This window comes from Corvus brachyrhynchos, unplaced genomic scaffold (assembly GCF_000691975.1).
Source record: "Corvus brachyrhynchos isolate BGI_N302 unplaced genomic scaffold, ASM69197v1 scaffold45, whole genome shotgun sequence".
NCBI lineage: Eukaryota > Metazoa > Chordata > Aves > Passeriformes > Corvidae > Corvus > Corvus brachyrhynchos.
The window spans coordinates 2,095,872-2,112,461 of NW_008238361.1; the positions used below are offsets into that span (position 1 = coordinate 2,095,872).

At 42.2% G+C, this 16,590-nt stretch overlaps 1 protein-coding gene across 1 annotated transcript in view; it reads right to left on the reverse strand.

Moving 5' to 3' along the window:
- MBD5 (methyl-CpG binding domain protein 5) overlaps positions 1-16,590 on the reverse strand; it is a 43,089-nt gene that overhangs the window by 24,301 nt on the left and 2,198 nt on the right. Inside the window, 5 exon segments of the mRNA XM_017736024.1 lie at positions 2-608; positions 2,827-3,007; positions 3,376-3,478; positions 6,967-7,651; positions 15,195-15,252. Coding sequence (XP_017591513.1) covers positions 2-608; positions 2,827-3,007; positions 3,376-3,478; positions 6,967-7,079 — 1,004 coding nt within the window. The 5' untranslated portion in view covers positions 7,080-7,651; positions 15,195-15,252.

Here is a 16,590-nt window from a genome sequence, read left to right on the forward strand (position 1 = left end):
GCCTTGGGGGGGTTTATGGTGGAACATTGCTCGTGGTATTTCCATACCAGCTGAAAAGTTACACAGGGGTTTTTTCATTACTGGGCTCTTGGTGGTCAGGGTGGGGGACAGAGGTATATTAGTCCTTCCAGCCATTGCACAGGATGACTGTATGGGAGAGCCGTGGAGCATGACTGACGGCGGGGACAGAGGCGTCCTGGTCATGTGGATAGGACTGGAGTTGGGTGCTCCATGAAAACTGGGATTGTTCCTTGTGAAGACATCGGGGCTTCCGAGCGGGTCAGTCCTGGGAGAGATGGAGCCGTCCCCGTAGATCTGCGACCCCGATGACGCCGGGCTGGGCATCCCCCCGTGACTGCCGCGGTACGGAGACTTCTGCCCCAGTTCATTGCTCCCCAATCTCTGCCTGGGATAGGCAGGATGGAGCTCTGCTTGCTGGCTTCCAGCCATTTCTTGCACATAAAGCCTACCCATGGCATTAGATGCCCCCATCATCAACTTGAAAGGAGTCTTACATTCCGGCATCACAGAATTTGTAATTCCTTCATGTGATTTATTCCTCATCGACCTTGGAGTTGCTGCTCGAGTGGGAACTACCGGCGTTGCACCTGGTATGGGAAACACACAACAGTTACTGGTTGGAAAGCCAGGGTCCCACGTTTCAGGGCAAAGCTACTGAGTGTGGAAATATTCCCAAAAGCTCAGGGAGCCTTTGGCTAAACTTTTGCTTCAGCAGAAATAAACCCTCCATCACCGAGCAGCTGCTGGAACGGCGCCTGTTCCCAACGACACAGTTGTACCTTCCATATCCCAAAGAAATATGGACCATTTTAAACCTTTTCCCTTCCCTTTTGCCTTTTCCAGCCACCACCTCCAGCGTCCTGCATCTCCAGCATCCCCCCTCTGGCAGGAGGAGCGGGATCGCTGTGGCAGGGAAAAGGAGCCTCTGGCACCATCTATTGAGGACAGGAGGAACAAAGCCCATCCAGGATTTGAGACTCATTTCCCACAGAAAAGGTCCCAAATGCTGTCCCTGAGGAGGGATCCTGAATGCTTTCTGTTTGTTTTCAGGATGAAAGCCTTGGGAATATTTGCACATGTTGACATATAATGGAAAAATTTCCTGTAAATCCTACTTTTGAGGCTACACGTTCCTACAAGCACAAGGCCACTTTCCACCTTTATTTAAAGATTTTTTTTCAATGTTTTACTTCCAGACTAGAAGCACAAGCAGCTCCAAGTCTGGGGGACTTTCTGCCAGTTTTGCTGCTCTGGGAATTTGCAATTCAGCTCACAGTGTTTGGCATGTAGCCCCTGGATATGCAAAATTCAACTGGAATTGGGAGCTAAAAATTCCATGTTCAAATGAACTCAGAGGTGCCTTGAAATTCCTCTACTCATTTTCCCTTCAGCCTGATCAGAGGGCACTGACAATCCTGCCTTTATCCTATTTGCTCCAACATGAGAGAAACAAACATTTCCCCTGTCCCAAAATACAACCAAAGTCTCATTTAGGGGGACAAAACTAAAGGCTGAACTGCAAAATAAAATAGTTATGAGAGACCTCACCTTGAGTGCTGGAAATAAGCAAATGGTCACATATCAATGTGCAAAAATGAAAAGATCTTTTGCTTTCAAAGGGATTTACTGGGGAATTTTCTTCTTTGGTTATGCACATAAGTCTGACCGACAGAGAAGGTAAGAGCACATAAATATATATAAATTACCTCCTTCATTTTGCTAGTTTTTTGAAAACAGGAATGTAATTTAAGTACTACTCATTAAAAAAAATGAAGCAGGGAAATGCACAGTAACTTGGGAAATTGTGCTGTTAGTTGAAAACAAAATTACACTGAAAAAAATTTCCAAAGAAGGTTTTAAATCCTAAATTTCAATATGAAAATGCAGGGGCACATCAGTACTATGAACAGCATGGGTATCTGAGCATTGTCTATGTATCTAAAATTTATTATTTCTTGATTTTCTTATAAGTTTTCCACTTTGAAGTGGGAAGAGCAATTGGCCAGGTGTTATCATAGCAGTGAGGGGTGCAGAAGAGCTCTCAGGCCTTTTCCCAGGAGCTGTAACACCAGAGTATAGAAATAAAAACTCAGCACCCTTCCCTCCTTTGTCCTGCCCACTGGGATTTGTAATTCTCCTTCAGAACCTGTTCTTGTGATTCTTACAAAGTCCCTAATTCCAGATGAATTTCTGGGTTTGGAGCTGTTTCAGTGCTAACTCTGCTTTCACTCCAGGTCTCAGGGAGCCCCCCCAGTTTTACAACATGTTTTGGTCTTTTGTTTGGAGAGTACCTGTCAGCTTCAGGTACCAACAAATTTCCTCATCTTTTTAATTGATGGGGATAATTAAAATGCTAATCCAGGTTGGTGGCCAAAAATAATCCTTGAGAAATGACGGTGGAGATCTCCTCTTGCTGTCTATTCTCCTTGACAATACAATTTCCCATTTAGCCAAGTCCTTAGCCACATCCTAATCCCTTCATAATCACTTTATTCTGCTCCTCTAATTTCCCATGTGACAGAATATCAGACATATTACTACAGTTCCAAAAGATGAGTGCTAATGTATTTTCTTTGTCTAGAACAATCTGGTATCTTTTCCAAGAAAATCATGCTCTTAGTCTGGGCTGACCTGCTTTTAGACTCATTTTCTATCTACCTCCATCTCTGATTACTCCCATTATTTATTCCTTCAATCTGCTTATTTTTGTACTCACAGTAAGACTTTCGGGGTGGTTTTGCATAGTGATTATATAGATAAAAAATCAGATTATGAAATGATTCTGCATGATTTCATTTTACTCACTTGTTCCACCACCAGGACTAGTTAGAACCAGTGAAGGATGTGGTGCTTCCATGCTTTTATGAAGTGTAGCCACAGCAATGATTTTCCTTTTGTGAATGCATAGTTTGGTGACATCTTCGTCCGCTTTAACATCTTCAGCAGTTCTCTGCTTCACAGCAGCTCCAGGATCAAAATTAAAGACCTGGCAGTGAAAATTGCAGCGTTTAAAATAATGACTACAGGCAGCAAAGTCACCAAATTCACATAAATTAGGAACTTTATATGGACTAGAGGAATTTTCCTCTGCTCTTGACTGCTCCTACATTGCCCGAGAGTTTCCTTGACAGGATGTTTGGAAACAACAAATAAAAAATGAATATATTTATAATAACTGAGTCAGATCCTCTCCAAGAGGGGCTAAGGCAGAGGGGAGCTGAATTTTGTATCTTAAGGTCTAACTTTGGGTGGACACCACTTATTTTAGAGATGATCTGAACAGAGACTGAGTCATCGGCACGGGCAGCTCATAAATATTATGGCACAGAGATCCAAAATGATGCTGTGCATTACCTTGGGAAGAACAAGAGGACATTCTAGGCCACACTTGCACGTTCCATCAGTCAGCAAGTAAGTCTTCACCTGCTCCAAGCAGGATAATAAAGACCCACTGGGACTGTAAAGGAACAGAAATGATGAATATGAGCTCTTTGATAGGTCATGACTTGCATCTGCTCACAAGGACAGTGGGGAAAATCACATTTCATATTTTTTTCTCATAGTACTTCTTGCTTTTACTCAAGAATTGAGATAACAGTGACAAAAAACCCCCCAAACACATTTGAAAAGAAACAAAACTGTTGCAGCCGGGTCTCTTTGTTGCACAAAGTTTGGTTTCATTCAGCTAAAATTTCAACCTTCTCACTGAAAGTGAGGAATATTACACCAAGGAGCCAGGCCAGTGAGCTCCTGATAAACTGCACTCGGATTTCTCCAGCTCCCACCAGAAAATCATTATCCCCACATCCCAAAATAGGGCACTGGAAACTCTGTTATGGCAAAAACACCAATTCATAAGATGAAAAAAGAGTTCTCGTGTCCCCAGCCTGTAACTTGCAGATTGCTCTTTATTGCTGGGCCAGCTGAACTGTTTATCTGGAATAAAACACTGCTTATTAATGGCAGCTGTAAATAGCCCTCATTCAAACAAAAACAACTCAAGTGGAATAGTTTGGATCACGAAAACACTCATGACTCAAAATTCCAAGCTATGACGAACTTTGGTACTTAGAATCCAACACATAAACACCTCACCCTGCACGAGAACCGAGTCACATCTAAAGCAACATCTGCAAGTGACATTTAAAGTTCTGCTGACAGTTTAAATAAGTAATTTCTTTGCCAGACATGCCCTGAAATATTTATTTTTGGGAGAAGTGCTCAGGTTGAATATGTGTAACAGTGACAGTTTGGAGGGTGAGGAAGATGAAAGAGCAATCTAAAAATAAAGGTACAGGTCTGGTGACTGGTCAGGAAGTCAAACCTTCCCTGTCTGAAATCCTTGGGGAGCAGGGGGAAACTGTTCTTTATTTTTATTTATTTTAACTAAACCAGGATCCTGCCTGATCCCTTTGGATGTTCTCACCTGTCCTGATCATGCTCAGCCCAGGCAAACTCCACACTTGAGGATGTAACAGCTTCCCATGGGAGAATCCCAGACTGACATTTGCTCTGAACCATCCCATATACACCCAAATCTCTCCAGACACTTTCTGTGATCTTTAAAATCTCCTGTTAGAAGGCATTCCCAGGAATATGATCTGGAGTGAGGATGCTGTTTTATTTGCATTGGCTAAAAAAGGCTGCTTTTCCCGGGACAATTTTAGTAAAAAGAGATTTTAAATAACCTTGGTGTGCTGTTTGCCTGGGCACACATAACCAGTGCAGGCTCCAGGAGATCCTGGAGCCTGGAAAAAACAGGAGTGTGCTGACAACCAGTGAGTGTGAAGGAAGGTCAATCCACTAAATGTGTGGGATGTGGGATGCAGCATCCCTACTGCACACACATGCAGGCCTGTTTGTCCACAGAACCCAACCCAATTTTAAAAAGGGCCATTTCTTCCCTGTTTCTGCCTTGATTCTGAGCAGAGCTGTAAACTCTGCAAAGTCTCTTGTGTGTGCACAAAGTTAGTGACACTTCTGTAACACACAGGATAATCCACAGCTTCCTTTGTAAGAAACTACCACAAAATCATGGAATTCCAGACTGGTTTGGGTTGGAAAAATCAGCTGATTCCACCCCGTGCCATGGGCAGGGACACCTTCCACCATCCCAGGTTGCTCCAAGCCCCATCCAACCTGGCCTTGGACGCTTCCAGGAATGATTTAGGCCCTACTTAGCAGCACTGTTTTGCTAAGAAAAGCCCTGAGAGTCAATTCAGTGCTTCTACCAGGTAATGAAAACCAGTTAATGAATGGATTTAATCTTGATTTAATCCAAAGCAACTGCTGACAGCTGACAGGAGAGCGTCCGTGCTTTCCAAGGAGGTACAAACAGAGAGTCTTTATTCAGCTGGGATCATCTATTCCACTTAAATCATGTCAGATCTTAATATATCCACTAATTTTCCCTGGGATAGCTGTGGAGTCAATATTGTTTGACCTTTCCTCGTCTCCATAAATGCTGTGCATGCTGGCAGGGCAGGGAGCAGCTTGTGGAGACTCAATCCTGGAGGATTCAGCTGCCCCGACGGAGCCCTGTGGATGCTCCATGTCAGGCAGGAGATTGGATTATTGGACTTCCACCCTTTCCAACCAACACATCCTGCTCTGTGCCTTGCACCAAACAGGAGTGTAAAATATTTTGCTTCATCAGAACAGCTCGGAGAAGGCAACCAGAAAATTCACCAAAAAAAAATACATTGGAAAACTTGGGAAAAGGGCAGGAATGAGCTTCCCCACAGCTGTTGAAAATGTATAAAACTTGTTAGAGCTGTGCAAAATGAAGTTCAAAAGCTGGTGGGATCATCAGGTACATAAAAATACCAAAGCATTATTTTCCTGATGTCTGGATATAGAGATTATTGGGAAAAAAACCACTAATCCACAACTTTTCCTTTCCCGTTGATCTGTGACTGAGGCAGAGGCCCAGTGAATTACAGCTGTAATGAGAAATACAAGGGCAAGGTGGTTTCTCTTTGCCATGGGTATCACTGACATGGATTGGGTTTGATTCTGCTAATTGAGAACACAAACCAGAAATCCTGGAATGCATCTGATCCTTTATGGTGGTTTAGTGTAACACTGGAGTGTGCTTTGGCTCATTACAGGCTTTGGTATTGGTAATACACAAAATGTTGCGAGAAGCAGTTATTTCAATCACATAACAGTGGAAGAAATTTAAGCAAATAATGGACTGATAATCACATAGACTTGTGTGATGCAAACCCAACGTCCCCACATTTTATAAAGCTAACTTTGATCTTTTTTCCAATAACATTTAATTCAGACTCTCTTTGTCCGAACACATTTATTTCATAGCAATTTCGATGCATTTCTTTGTGACCGTTCCAGGGCGAAGCAAAAAAAATCCAATAAGCTGAGAAAATAAACAAATAAAGTACCTATAACTTTGGATTTAGGTTTATGTTCCTGTTTTTTTTTCTACCTGAGAAATGTGAGGGGTCCATAGAAGTTGAAGAACATCAGTGGTAGTGAACACAGAACCTTCATGGGCATAAAAAAATGGGTTTGGAGCTATTGAGTAGTCACATAATTTAAATTTACTTTGAAAAAAATCACAAAATCATGGAATGGGTTGGGTTGGAAGGGATCTAAAGCTCCATCCCTGCCCAGGGACACCTTCCACTGTCCCAGGGTGCTCCGAGCCACGTCCAACCTGGCCTTGGGCACTGCCAGGGATCCAGGGCCAGCCACAGCTGCTCTGGGCAACCCTGTGCCAGGGCCTCCCCACCCTCAGAGCCAGGAATCCCTTCCCAGTATCCCACCTAAATCTCCCCTCCTTCAGCTTCCCAAGACGATCTTGTACTCGAAGAACAATTTCTTGAAGTTTTTGAGCAGAAGAAACGAGCTGAGTCAGCAATTTCCTGCACATTGTGGCCAAACTCCACCGAACACCGGCCCCAGCCCCTGAGGTGACCTTACCTGATGTAGAGAACTCCACTTTGGTCCACCCTCCGCTGCCAACCAACGGGAACTTGCACTGCTGGTGGCCCTCCATCCGTGTCCCCTCCGTCACACTCCTTCCCACCATTCATTTTCCTGTTTCTGGTTATGAGTCTTCAAAGATATCAACAGTAAGGTGATATCCTTTTACTACATGTCATCCTGGCCTCCCAAAGCAGGCCCTGCAGCACAGCTTTCCCCAAATCCTACAAAGTGCATTGGGAGGCTCCAGCTCAGTTTGAAACCAAGTCCTTAAAAGTGGCCATTTTGGTTAATGAGTCACTTTCCCATTATAATCCACATTAAATATGCAATGTTTAACTCCTTATATATTCATAAGGATGAACTATATAGATAAAAATTAGTGCTTCCAACTTGGGAAATTCATAATTCACCAATCCTTTGTTACCTGTCAGAAAGGAGAATGGGGAAAAGGAGAATTTCTAGTTCAACAGCATGATGGCTCCAAGCTTGATGACTGTCTAAGATAACTTGTATTTTGTGAAAGCTCGTCTCATTTTTATAAATATGAGTCAGATCCAATACCTCCAGGTATTACACCCTTTATATGCCACATTCTTTTTGTTTTCTTTTTATCTTCTGTTCATGATCCAAGTTGTCTTCTTGAGCTTCTTTCCTGACTCCTTGGCTCCAATCAAACAGCCTGAAAGATACAGATGTGGGAAACACGTGAGCCATTCTCTCCAGCCTTTCAGCCCAGTTCAGTAACTCAGGGAGATGTTTACAGCTGCAGCCATTTCCAGAGCTTAAAATCAAAATTTTAAATGTCAATGGAACCATCAAAATAAGGCTCAGAGCAAACAGAATCCTGCCAGCATTTTCTGTTTATATGTGGATGCAATTGAGCTACATCTTAAAAGCTATGAGAGTGCAACTGCTGGTAAATAGTTGATGTACAGTTCGGGAGAATTAAGGGATGCATCTTTTCACTGAATATTTTCACATATGCTTCTGTTCAGAACTATCAGCAGATGACTAAATTAATGCCCTTTAAAAATTGCTTAGAAAACTGAATGAATTTCATGTGAAGGAAGCTGCTTCTAGGCTTTGATAATATCCATAAAAATGCAAACCTCCTGCATTTTGATTGAATTAAAATAATCATCTCACCAAACAACTGGGTAATAAAAAGGGAAAAGCCAGCGGCAGTGACTGATCTCTGAATACCTATGAAACAATCTGAATATCCTCAGCAGTAATTCCCCTCAGAGATTTTCTCTCATGACAGAAGTTGTGTCATTCCCCCAAAATAGTTTTTTCAAGCTGACCAGGTGAGACTTAATTCTTGAGACTGGACATTTTATTGAGGTGAGACAAACATGGAATGTGGAATTTAAATAGTAAATACACCAGAAAAAAAGCAACAATCCTAAATTCAAATATAGGATGGCACTGATGACTGCTGCAGTAACAATGTTAGGAGGTTTTATTTGGAATCAGGTGTCAATCCCGCCTTATTCCCAACACTAACATTATGCCAACATGTTAAAACATAATCAGTGTTATAGACCTGACTGATTTTAATAAGAAAAGGGTTTTTTTTTAAAGACAGAAATGGAACATAAAGACATTTCTGCAATAACACCACATTACATCTATATTTAACAGTAATAACAGCTCCTTCCTTCAAGACCACTAAAGCAAGACTACAGAGGCATAAATATAGTCCTGGAAAATGTTCCCTTAAGTACCCTCATGCAGAACATTCCCTTTAGAAGTGCTGCTTAGAAATGTAAAGTTCCAAATGCTCCAAAAAGGAAAAAAAAAAAACCAAAACCCTCACCAGGGTATTTCCAAGAAGGCTGTGGATACAAGGAGCTGGCTGGACAGACCCCCTCCACTGAGGGGCTGGAATCTAAAGAACAGGGAATTGGCCAAAGGTTGGAATCCATGATCTTGGAGGCTTTTCCCAACCTTAATGACTGTGTGAGTTCAGCTTTCCTGCAAGATGAAGGCTTCTGGAATGGGCTGGCACTGTTCTGCAGGGATCTGGTTCCACTTTCCCAAGCATTCCAACGGGATGCAACCCTTGGCCAGCCAAATCTCAGGAAGGGACGGGGGGCCTGATGAGCTCCTGCCCCGTGAAGGTCACAGTGGGTGTCCCACGGACACCCTGTCAGGTCTCCTATCAGAACAATCTACCCTTTAATCTCCCAGGCTGGAACACAGAAACAGGATTTGGAGAGCTCTTGGCAACAGTTCAGGGCTCCCTGAGGTTTTCAGTTCAGAAATTTGGGGGCTTGAGTGGTTTTATTCTGATTAAGGAGGGAGCAGATGAGGTTTCATCAAAAGCAGGCCAGAATTTACCTTATTGCTGACAGCTGCACTGGCATTTTTACTGTAGGTCCCATGGAAGGCTGAAACAGGTAAAAAATTTCCCTGGTATTGTGAATTAAGTGAGAATTACCCTTCTGTAATGCAATAAAATCAGAAAATTTATAAAATACTGGGAGCACCCAGTGCAGGGGAAGTTGCTCATGTCTCAGCCCAGCCTTGCTGTGGCTCATGTTGCTATTTAGGGCCATTATGAGCAAATGATATCCAGGAATTGCTTTTTTTTTTTTTGCAAGAGACACCTCAAAGTAACTTTTCATTTCTACAGCTTCTGCAGGGCCCTGCCTCAGCTCCCATTCCACCTCCACCACAGGATTATCACCATCTAATCAGATAAACCTCTGTCTGGACTGCACCTGGAGTAAAACAGGACTGAAAAGAGCTAAAAAAATTCATGGAACCATTTAATCTGTGAAAAGTATTTAAATATTTTTAGGAAAAAGAGCAGGGTTAGGTGGGATACTGGGGAGAAATTGTTCCCTGTGAGGGTGGGGAGGCCCTGGCACAGGGTGCCCAGAGAAGCTGTGGCTGCCCCTGGATCCCTGGAAGTGTCCAAGGCCAGGTTGGATGGGGCTTGGAGCAACCTGGGATGGTGGAAGGTGAGGATTAGAGGATCTTTAAGGTCCCTTCCATCCCAAACCATTCTGGAATTCCATGGTTCTAAATTCCATTCTCCTCCAGGTTCAAAATTACTTCAACCCCCACGCTCCCCTAAGCAGGAGCAGTGACCAGAGCTATTCCCAGCTCCCAAATCTGACCTGTTCTGTGCAATTTTCTGTGCTGGGAGGACACCCTGAGGTGCCTGGGTGTGATGAGATCCAGAAAACCAGGCTAAGGCTCCCTGGGAGTTTCCAATACACACACAGTCCGTGTTTTATAGGAAATGCTCATGGAATGAGATGTTTTTCCCTAAAATCCAGCAAAGTTCCATGTGGATTTCCACAAAATAAAGCCCCCAGTCCATGCAGTGATCTCTGCATGTTGCCATAGGCAGGAATGGCACAGGTAAGAGGTGCCCATCCATATTTCCATACTGAAATCCATCGTAAGCCACAGATGGAAAGCTCCTGGGTGTTCTTTGATTTAATTAATTTAATAACACCACACAACTCAAAGCTCTACTGGTCCAGAGATTTACAACTCAACAGGACAAGAGGAGATAGCTTCAGGCTGTGCCAGGGGAGGCTCAGGTTGGACATCAGGAGGAATTTCTCCAAGGAAAGGGTGGTCAGGCCTTGGAAATGCCCAGGGAGGTCTGGAGTGCCCATCCCTGGAGGTGTCCAAGGAAGGCCTGGAGGTGGCACTCAGTGCTCTGGGCTGGAGATGAGGTGGGCATCAGGCATGGCTTGGACTCCATGGCCGTGGAGGCCTTTTCCAACCTTTTCCTGGGATTCCACGATTGCAGAACCCCCCCATCTCCTCACGCACCGTTTGCCCCTTCCCCACCCAAGCACTCTCTGAAGCACTTTGGACTGGGATGCAAAGGAGTTGGATTTTGGACCAAACCCAAAGCGTTCTGGACACTGGAATGAATCCAAAGGTCTGATTTCCATCAGCCATGTAATAAATCCCTCCCCTCAGTAATCTCCTCACAGCTCCAGACAAGTCCTGTTATCTCACCACAAGTAACAAAGCTTTCCACATCCAAACCAGCGACCGCTTTTTGCCCTGTGCCAGCACATGATGTTTAGATTTGTTTTGCAGTCCAGTTTCATTACAATATCCTTCAAAATATTTCACTGGAGAACTATGCAAAAACTACACGGAATTCTTTCCCCCCTTTAGCCCCCTCGACCCCTTCCCTGCACGGAAAATTTCTCCTTAATTTTCATCTGCTGGTGCTCTCTCCCTTTTTGAAATGTTGGGTTCCAGGCAGCCTCTTCGCACACTCAGCCGTTAATATTTACTTTAACAATTTTTTTAGTCAAGTGGGAAAATAGAAAACTCGATAGGATATAAAAAGAAATTTAAACTAGGTGTTAATTGTCTGGATTCCAGTCTGTTACATACGATATGAATGATGTTTATTTTATCAGCAAGTGGACGTTGAGCCAGTTAAGACAAATTTTGACAGGTTGATATTGCAAATCATGGAATGGTTTGGGTTGGAAGGGACCTTAAAGGCCATTTTGTTCCACCCCCAGGGATACCTTCCACTATCCCAGCTTGCTCCAAGCTTCTGAGTAATAAGTTCTTTCCTTTTAAAATATAATCTAAATCTCTCCTCTTCTTCCCCCTTGTCCTCTGATCACTTTTGATGCTCCATTACTTTTTCCTTGAACATGAACTTTGAAGTGCCCAACAATTCCATGGATCACAAAGGGGCTCCACAATCCCTTCCTGGCTCTCTGAGGCACAAATCCCAGCTCCTACCTTTGGAGTGGCCACATTTTGAATATAAAGCTTTGCAAACACTTAGAACAAACACCAAACACTGCTTAGAGACACAAATTACAATCTCATTTTCGAGGCTTTCCTTCCTAGCCCCAAAAAACCTCCAAAATGAGAAATGCTCTCAAATCACAGTCTTGGGGTTTCAGAACTAATAAGAAATTTTAGCTTCTTAAAAAGCATCACTTTCAAAGCACTCAGTGAAAAGGAGTTTTTATTTAGTTACCACTTGCACATTATTAATCTGTTTAAGTCTATCAAAGCAATTAGCCAGGATTCTCCTGTATCATCTAATTAGATACAAATGTTGCATCATTTTTTGGGAATGCTTTCCCACTTTGAAAAGCAGCATTCTCCTGACTAATTAGATCAGTGATGAATACTTTATGAGGGCCTATTTTTAGGCCAGTGATTCAACAAACAAAAGGGCCTGAAGTAGGAAGGAAACCTTGAATCCTTCAGGATTCTTTTCCTTGGGGTGGTGTCCAGGCCATGGCACAGCTCTACAAGTGATTTACTCATGATTTAGTCATGATAAACATGATATATTCATGATATACTCCGGCCTTCAGGTTGAAAACACATCTCAGTTGTAAATACAGAGTATTAAGAATACTTCGCCACAACCAGAAGATTGCTCTGCACTGAATGACTTAATTAAAATGGGCATTTTAAATTGCCCCAGTGCCAACTCACTTTGTACCAGTCCAACCAGCTCTGATACTGAGTTATTTCCAACTTTTAAAGCAGTTTTATATCAATAACAAGGTTTATATTTTCTTATTTTATATCACTTTTGACACTGTGGAATTTTTTTGGATTAGAATTTAACCACTCTACAAAATAATTCCCTGGAGGTGTCCAAGGAGCACCTGGATGCAGCACTCAGTGCTCTGGGATGGTAACAAGGTGGGGATTTGCCACAGGCTGGACTCAGTCTTGGAGGGCTTTTCCAACCTGGATGATTCCCTGACAGCCATTTGGGTGAATTCACCCATAAACAGCAAAAATCCATGAAGACTCCAGGCCCCTGTCCCTGTTCTCCACACCCAGGAGCCCCCTGGATGTTGCCCTGCTCCCAGCCTGCTTTCCCAGCACGTGGTTGGACAGAACCCTCTGGCATTTGTTTTCCTGAGCATCCAAGACCAGATGCCCAAAGCAGCCAGTTGAGCTCTGCTATTTAGGGATCTGCACTAATAAAACAACAAGGAAATGATTTTCATGGAGAAAGACTGATTTATGTCCATGGAATCCAGCTGATTATTAGGAAATCCAAATCCCTTTCCTTGGAGCATTTTGGCTGAGGGTGCTGTTAATTAATCAGATATAAATCTGATATCCTTCCCACCAGTGTCCAGGGAAAAATCAGAGTATCCTTGATTTTGGAGATTTGATTGTGCCATTAAAGTCATCCAAGGCAATGGCCAACTGGGCTGAGCTGGGAAGGAGCAGGATTCTCCCAGCAGTCCTTATGGATAGCACCAATCCCTGAAACCTTCTCCTAGGAAGATCTTTAACCCATCTTCCTGTGTAATTCCCAGAGCTGGGAGCAACTGAGGCTGCCACTTCCAATGAAAGAATGGATAAAGCCCATCCTTTTGAGATACAGAGAGCTCTGAAAGGCTTTGCACAAAAAAAGCGAAAAAAAAAAAAACCCAAAAAAAGGCAGGAAACAAAAGGATTTTGGGTTTATCCCTCATCCCTGGCTATTCACTATGGATTCATGAAATCCACCCCATGGAAGGACAGTCAGGAGTTTGGATGCTCTTCCAGGCCTTGCACCACATGGATTTTTTCACTTCCCAAGGGAAATAGGTCAGAACTGTGCACGACACAGACCTACTTCGTGTCAGAGAGATGGCAGCACTCAGGTATTTACAAAATTAAGGCTAATATTTGGTATGCACCAGAAATCAGCCCCGAATGATGTCACTGTCATCCAAACCTTTCCTAGGGAATATTATTAAATGGAATATTACTGAGCAATATGTTAATGAGAAGTGGAGAAACTTTACATCCACTCTATTTTAGGGGAATTTGGATAAAGAAATGAGTTTTCTTTCAATTCTCGTGTTACAGGCTTCCAAAAAGCTGATATTATTCAGCAGAGTTCTGCAATGATTTTATAATGAAGATTATATGAATTTTAGGAATCTTTGATAGAGAATGTTCCCAAAATATCTAATAAACAGATGCAGAAAGTGAGGAGGAAATAACTATTTGTAAGTGCTCAGTTCTGCTGCACATTGTTGACTTAGAGGTTACCAGGGAAATGGAAATTTGGGAAAATGAAGATTTAATTTAAAAGAAAAAAAAAATTTGAATAGAACTCTTTCAAAAACTGACCAGGAAAATTCAATTCGATTTTAGACAAGCAATTAAAAAACAGGGAAAAAAAAAAAAAAAATCAAGATTTCTGGAAATCTGGGGAAAGACTCCAAGCACCAGAATAACAATTATTGAATAGCCCCACATCTCCATCAATTTTAGGAGCAAAAATTAAGCAATAAATGACCAAAATGAAGCCCACCCTCCCATATTTTCAATGCAGAGGTCTCAATATGATACAACCTTCTCTGTATCAGACACCTGAAGTTGAGGACAGAGCAATATTTCAGTAATTTGAATAATTCAGCCTGAGTTCCTGCACAGGAGAATGTCAGAACTGTAGCAAGATTGCAAATTAAACCCATAAATTATGCTTTTGTGCCAAAGTAGTAATCACGTGCCTGTACTATTTTTAGACCCTTGGAATTTTTTCTCCAAGTGCTCTTTTTTCAACTGTTTATTGAATTACGTAGCTCTGCTCAGCAATTTCCCTGATGAAAGTACACTTAAGGTATTAAAAAATATATGGGAACCATAAAAATCAGCTCTTCAGACACCTCAATGCAAACCCCCCCTCCCTTATCTGGCATAAATGGAATAATATTGGAGAGTCTGGACTGCCTCTGGACCCTGGGATGCTACAAATTTGATTAATCTCTCCATTAGCAGATAATTACTTACTAATTCAATGTAGAAGTATTTGGAGAATTTGGCCCCACTACTTTATTTGAGAGAGTTTTCTCTGTTTTCTAAAAAAAAAAAAAGGATGCAAAAGTTCAAGGATATTTAGGGGAAAAAAGTGTTTTTAATCCTTTCAAATGCCAAATGTTTCCTTCTTGCTATAGCAGAGATTTATTAGTTACAAGTTTAATCATTTTTAATCAATCTCAATGAAGATTTGTATACATGACCTTTCCTTCTCCAGCCCCTTTTTCTCCTCACGCTGCTCTGAGTCAGCTCTTTCCTGAAATCACCACTGGATTTAAAAATATTCCTGCTCACCCTGCCATTAAAACATCACCTTTGTTTTGTTACTTAAAAGCTATGAAACCAATAAAGGCCATAGAGAGTATTTTTAATGTATTAATTAAGAGTAGGGAAGGGGATTGAAATAAAAATGAAAAAAACCTGACCTTTTTCCTCATTAAGCATTAGATTGAAGGTGGCTCTGTTCATCTTGTTCACTCCAAGCTGGAAAATAATCAGTTAAAACAGAAAATAAACAATAGCGAGCAACACACTGCACTTAGGACATTGAGATTTCAACATGAAACGGTTCTTAATTATTTCTTCATATTTATAAACACTTAGAAAGGTTCCTTAGGATATTATTTCTCCTTTGAAATGCTGGAAGAACTGTTTCCACTTCTTGTTTTGTACACATTTCATTTCTATCAAACATCGCAGCACGGAAAAAAGAATCTAATATTTAAGAAACTGCGAATGGATGATTTATTTTTAAAAAAATCAGCCTTACTTCAGTTTAATCCAAATTCTGGCAACACAGATGATCAAAATTCTTTTCTGTACACACACACCCCACTATTTTAAATAACATTTTGTGCTTCAGGAGTGTCTGGCTGCCCCAACCCCTTCACTCAGAGATTTACTTTTCAGCAAGCCAAGGTATTTTTAGCCCACTAAAAGGAGCAAAGTGCCTCAATGTTGGTGTCTGTGTATTTTGGGGATGAATTCTTACATAACAATGATCAGATGTGTTCACACCAGCACCTTAATAAGGATAAATTTCCTTGGCCAACGAAGTGTGAGGAGTGGAGTCTGGCTCCTGGGAAATGAAACAATTGATTTTAGGATAAAACATTCCCTGCTTTGGAGCAGGGGTGGTAAAACATTCCTTGGAGGGGATTTGCCACCCAAACATGACAAATTTATGTTTATTGCACAGCAAGGTGGTACCTGGTGGTGATGCTCAACTCTGCCCTGCCAGGTATCCCTGGCTTTGCTCTGGAAAACCTGATTTTCCTGCAGGAGAAATACCCCAAAGCAGACAGCAAAGGTTTGATTCTCTCCAAAAGGAGCTAAACAAAAGGGTGAATCACAGGCAAGCTTGACAAGCAGAAGAGAATTCCACCAGCTCATCAAAGCAGGGGAAAGAAAAATGAGAGTAAGGCCCACAGGCACCCAGAAATTAAAACCATGTGGTCCTTTAAGGATGCAGCACATCCAAGAGTTTAAGAACAAAGCTCCAAAAAAGATAAGAGCCTGGAAAATGCACTGCTTCGTCCCAGCTGAAGGACAAGATATGGAGCCAGATCCTAACTTACAACTCAAACAGTTCTTTATTCTCTGAAAGAGCCCCCAAAAATGGCTCTGGAATTGCCTAACAGAGATATTGAGGATGTTCTGCTGCTCCAAAAAGTGAATTATTGGGGAAAACGTGGGCAAAGAACCACTCAGGCACCTCTTCATCACAACATATTTAACGTTCATGCTGCAGGTATTTATTTCTCATGTTCCACTGCACCATCTCCTGGACTCCTGAATCCAAGGAAATCAGTGGGCAACTTC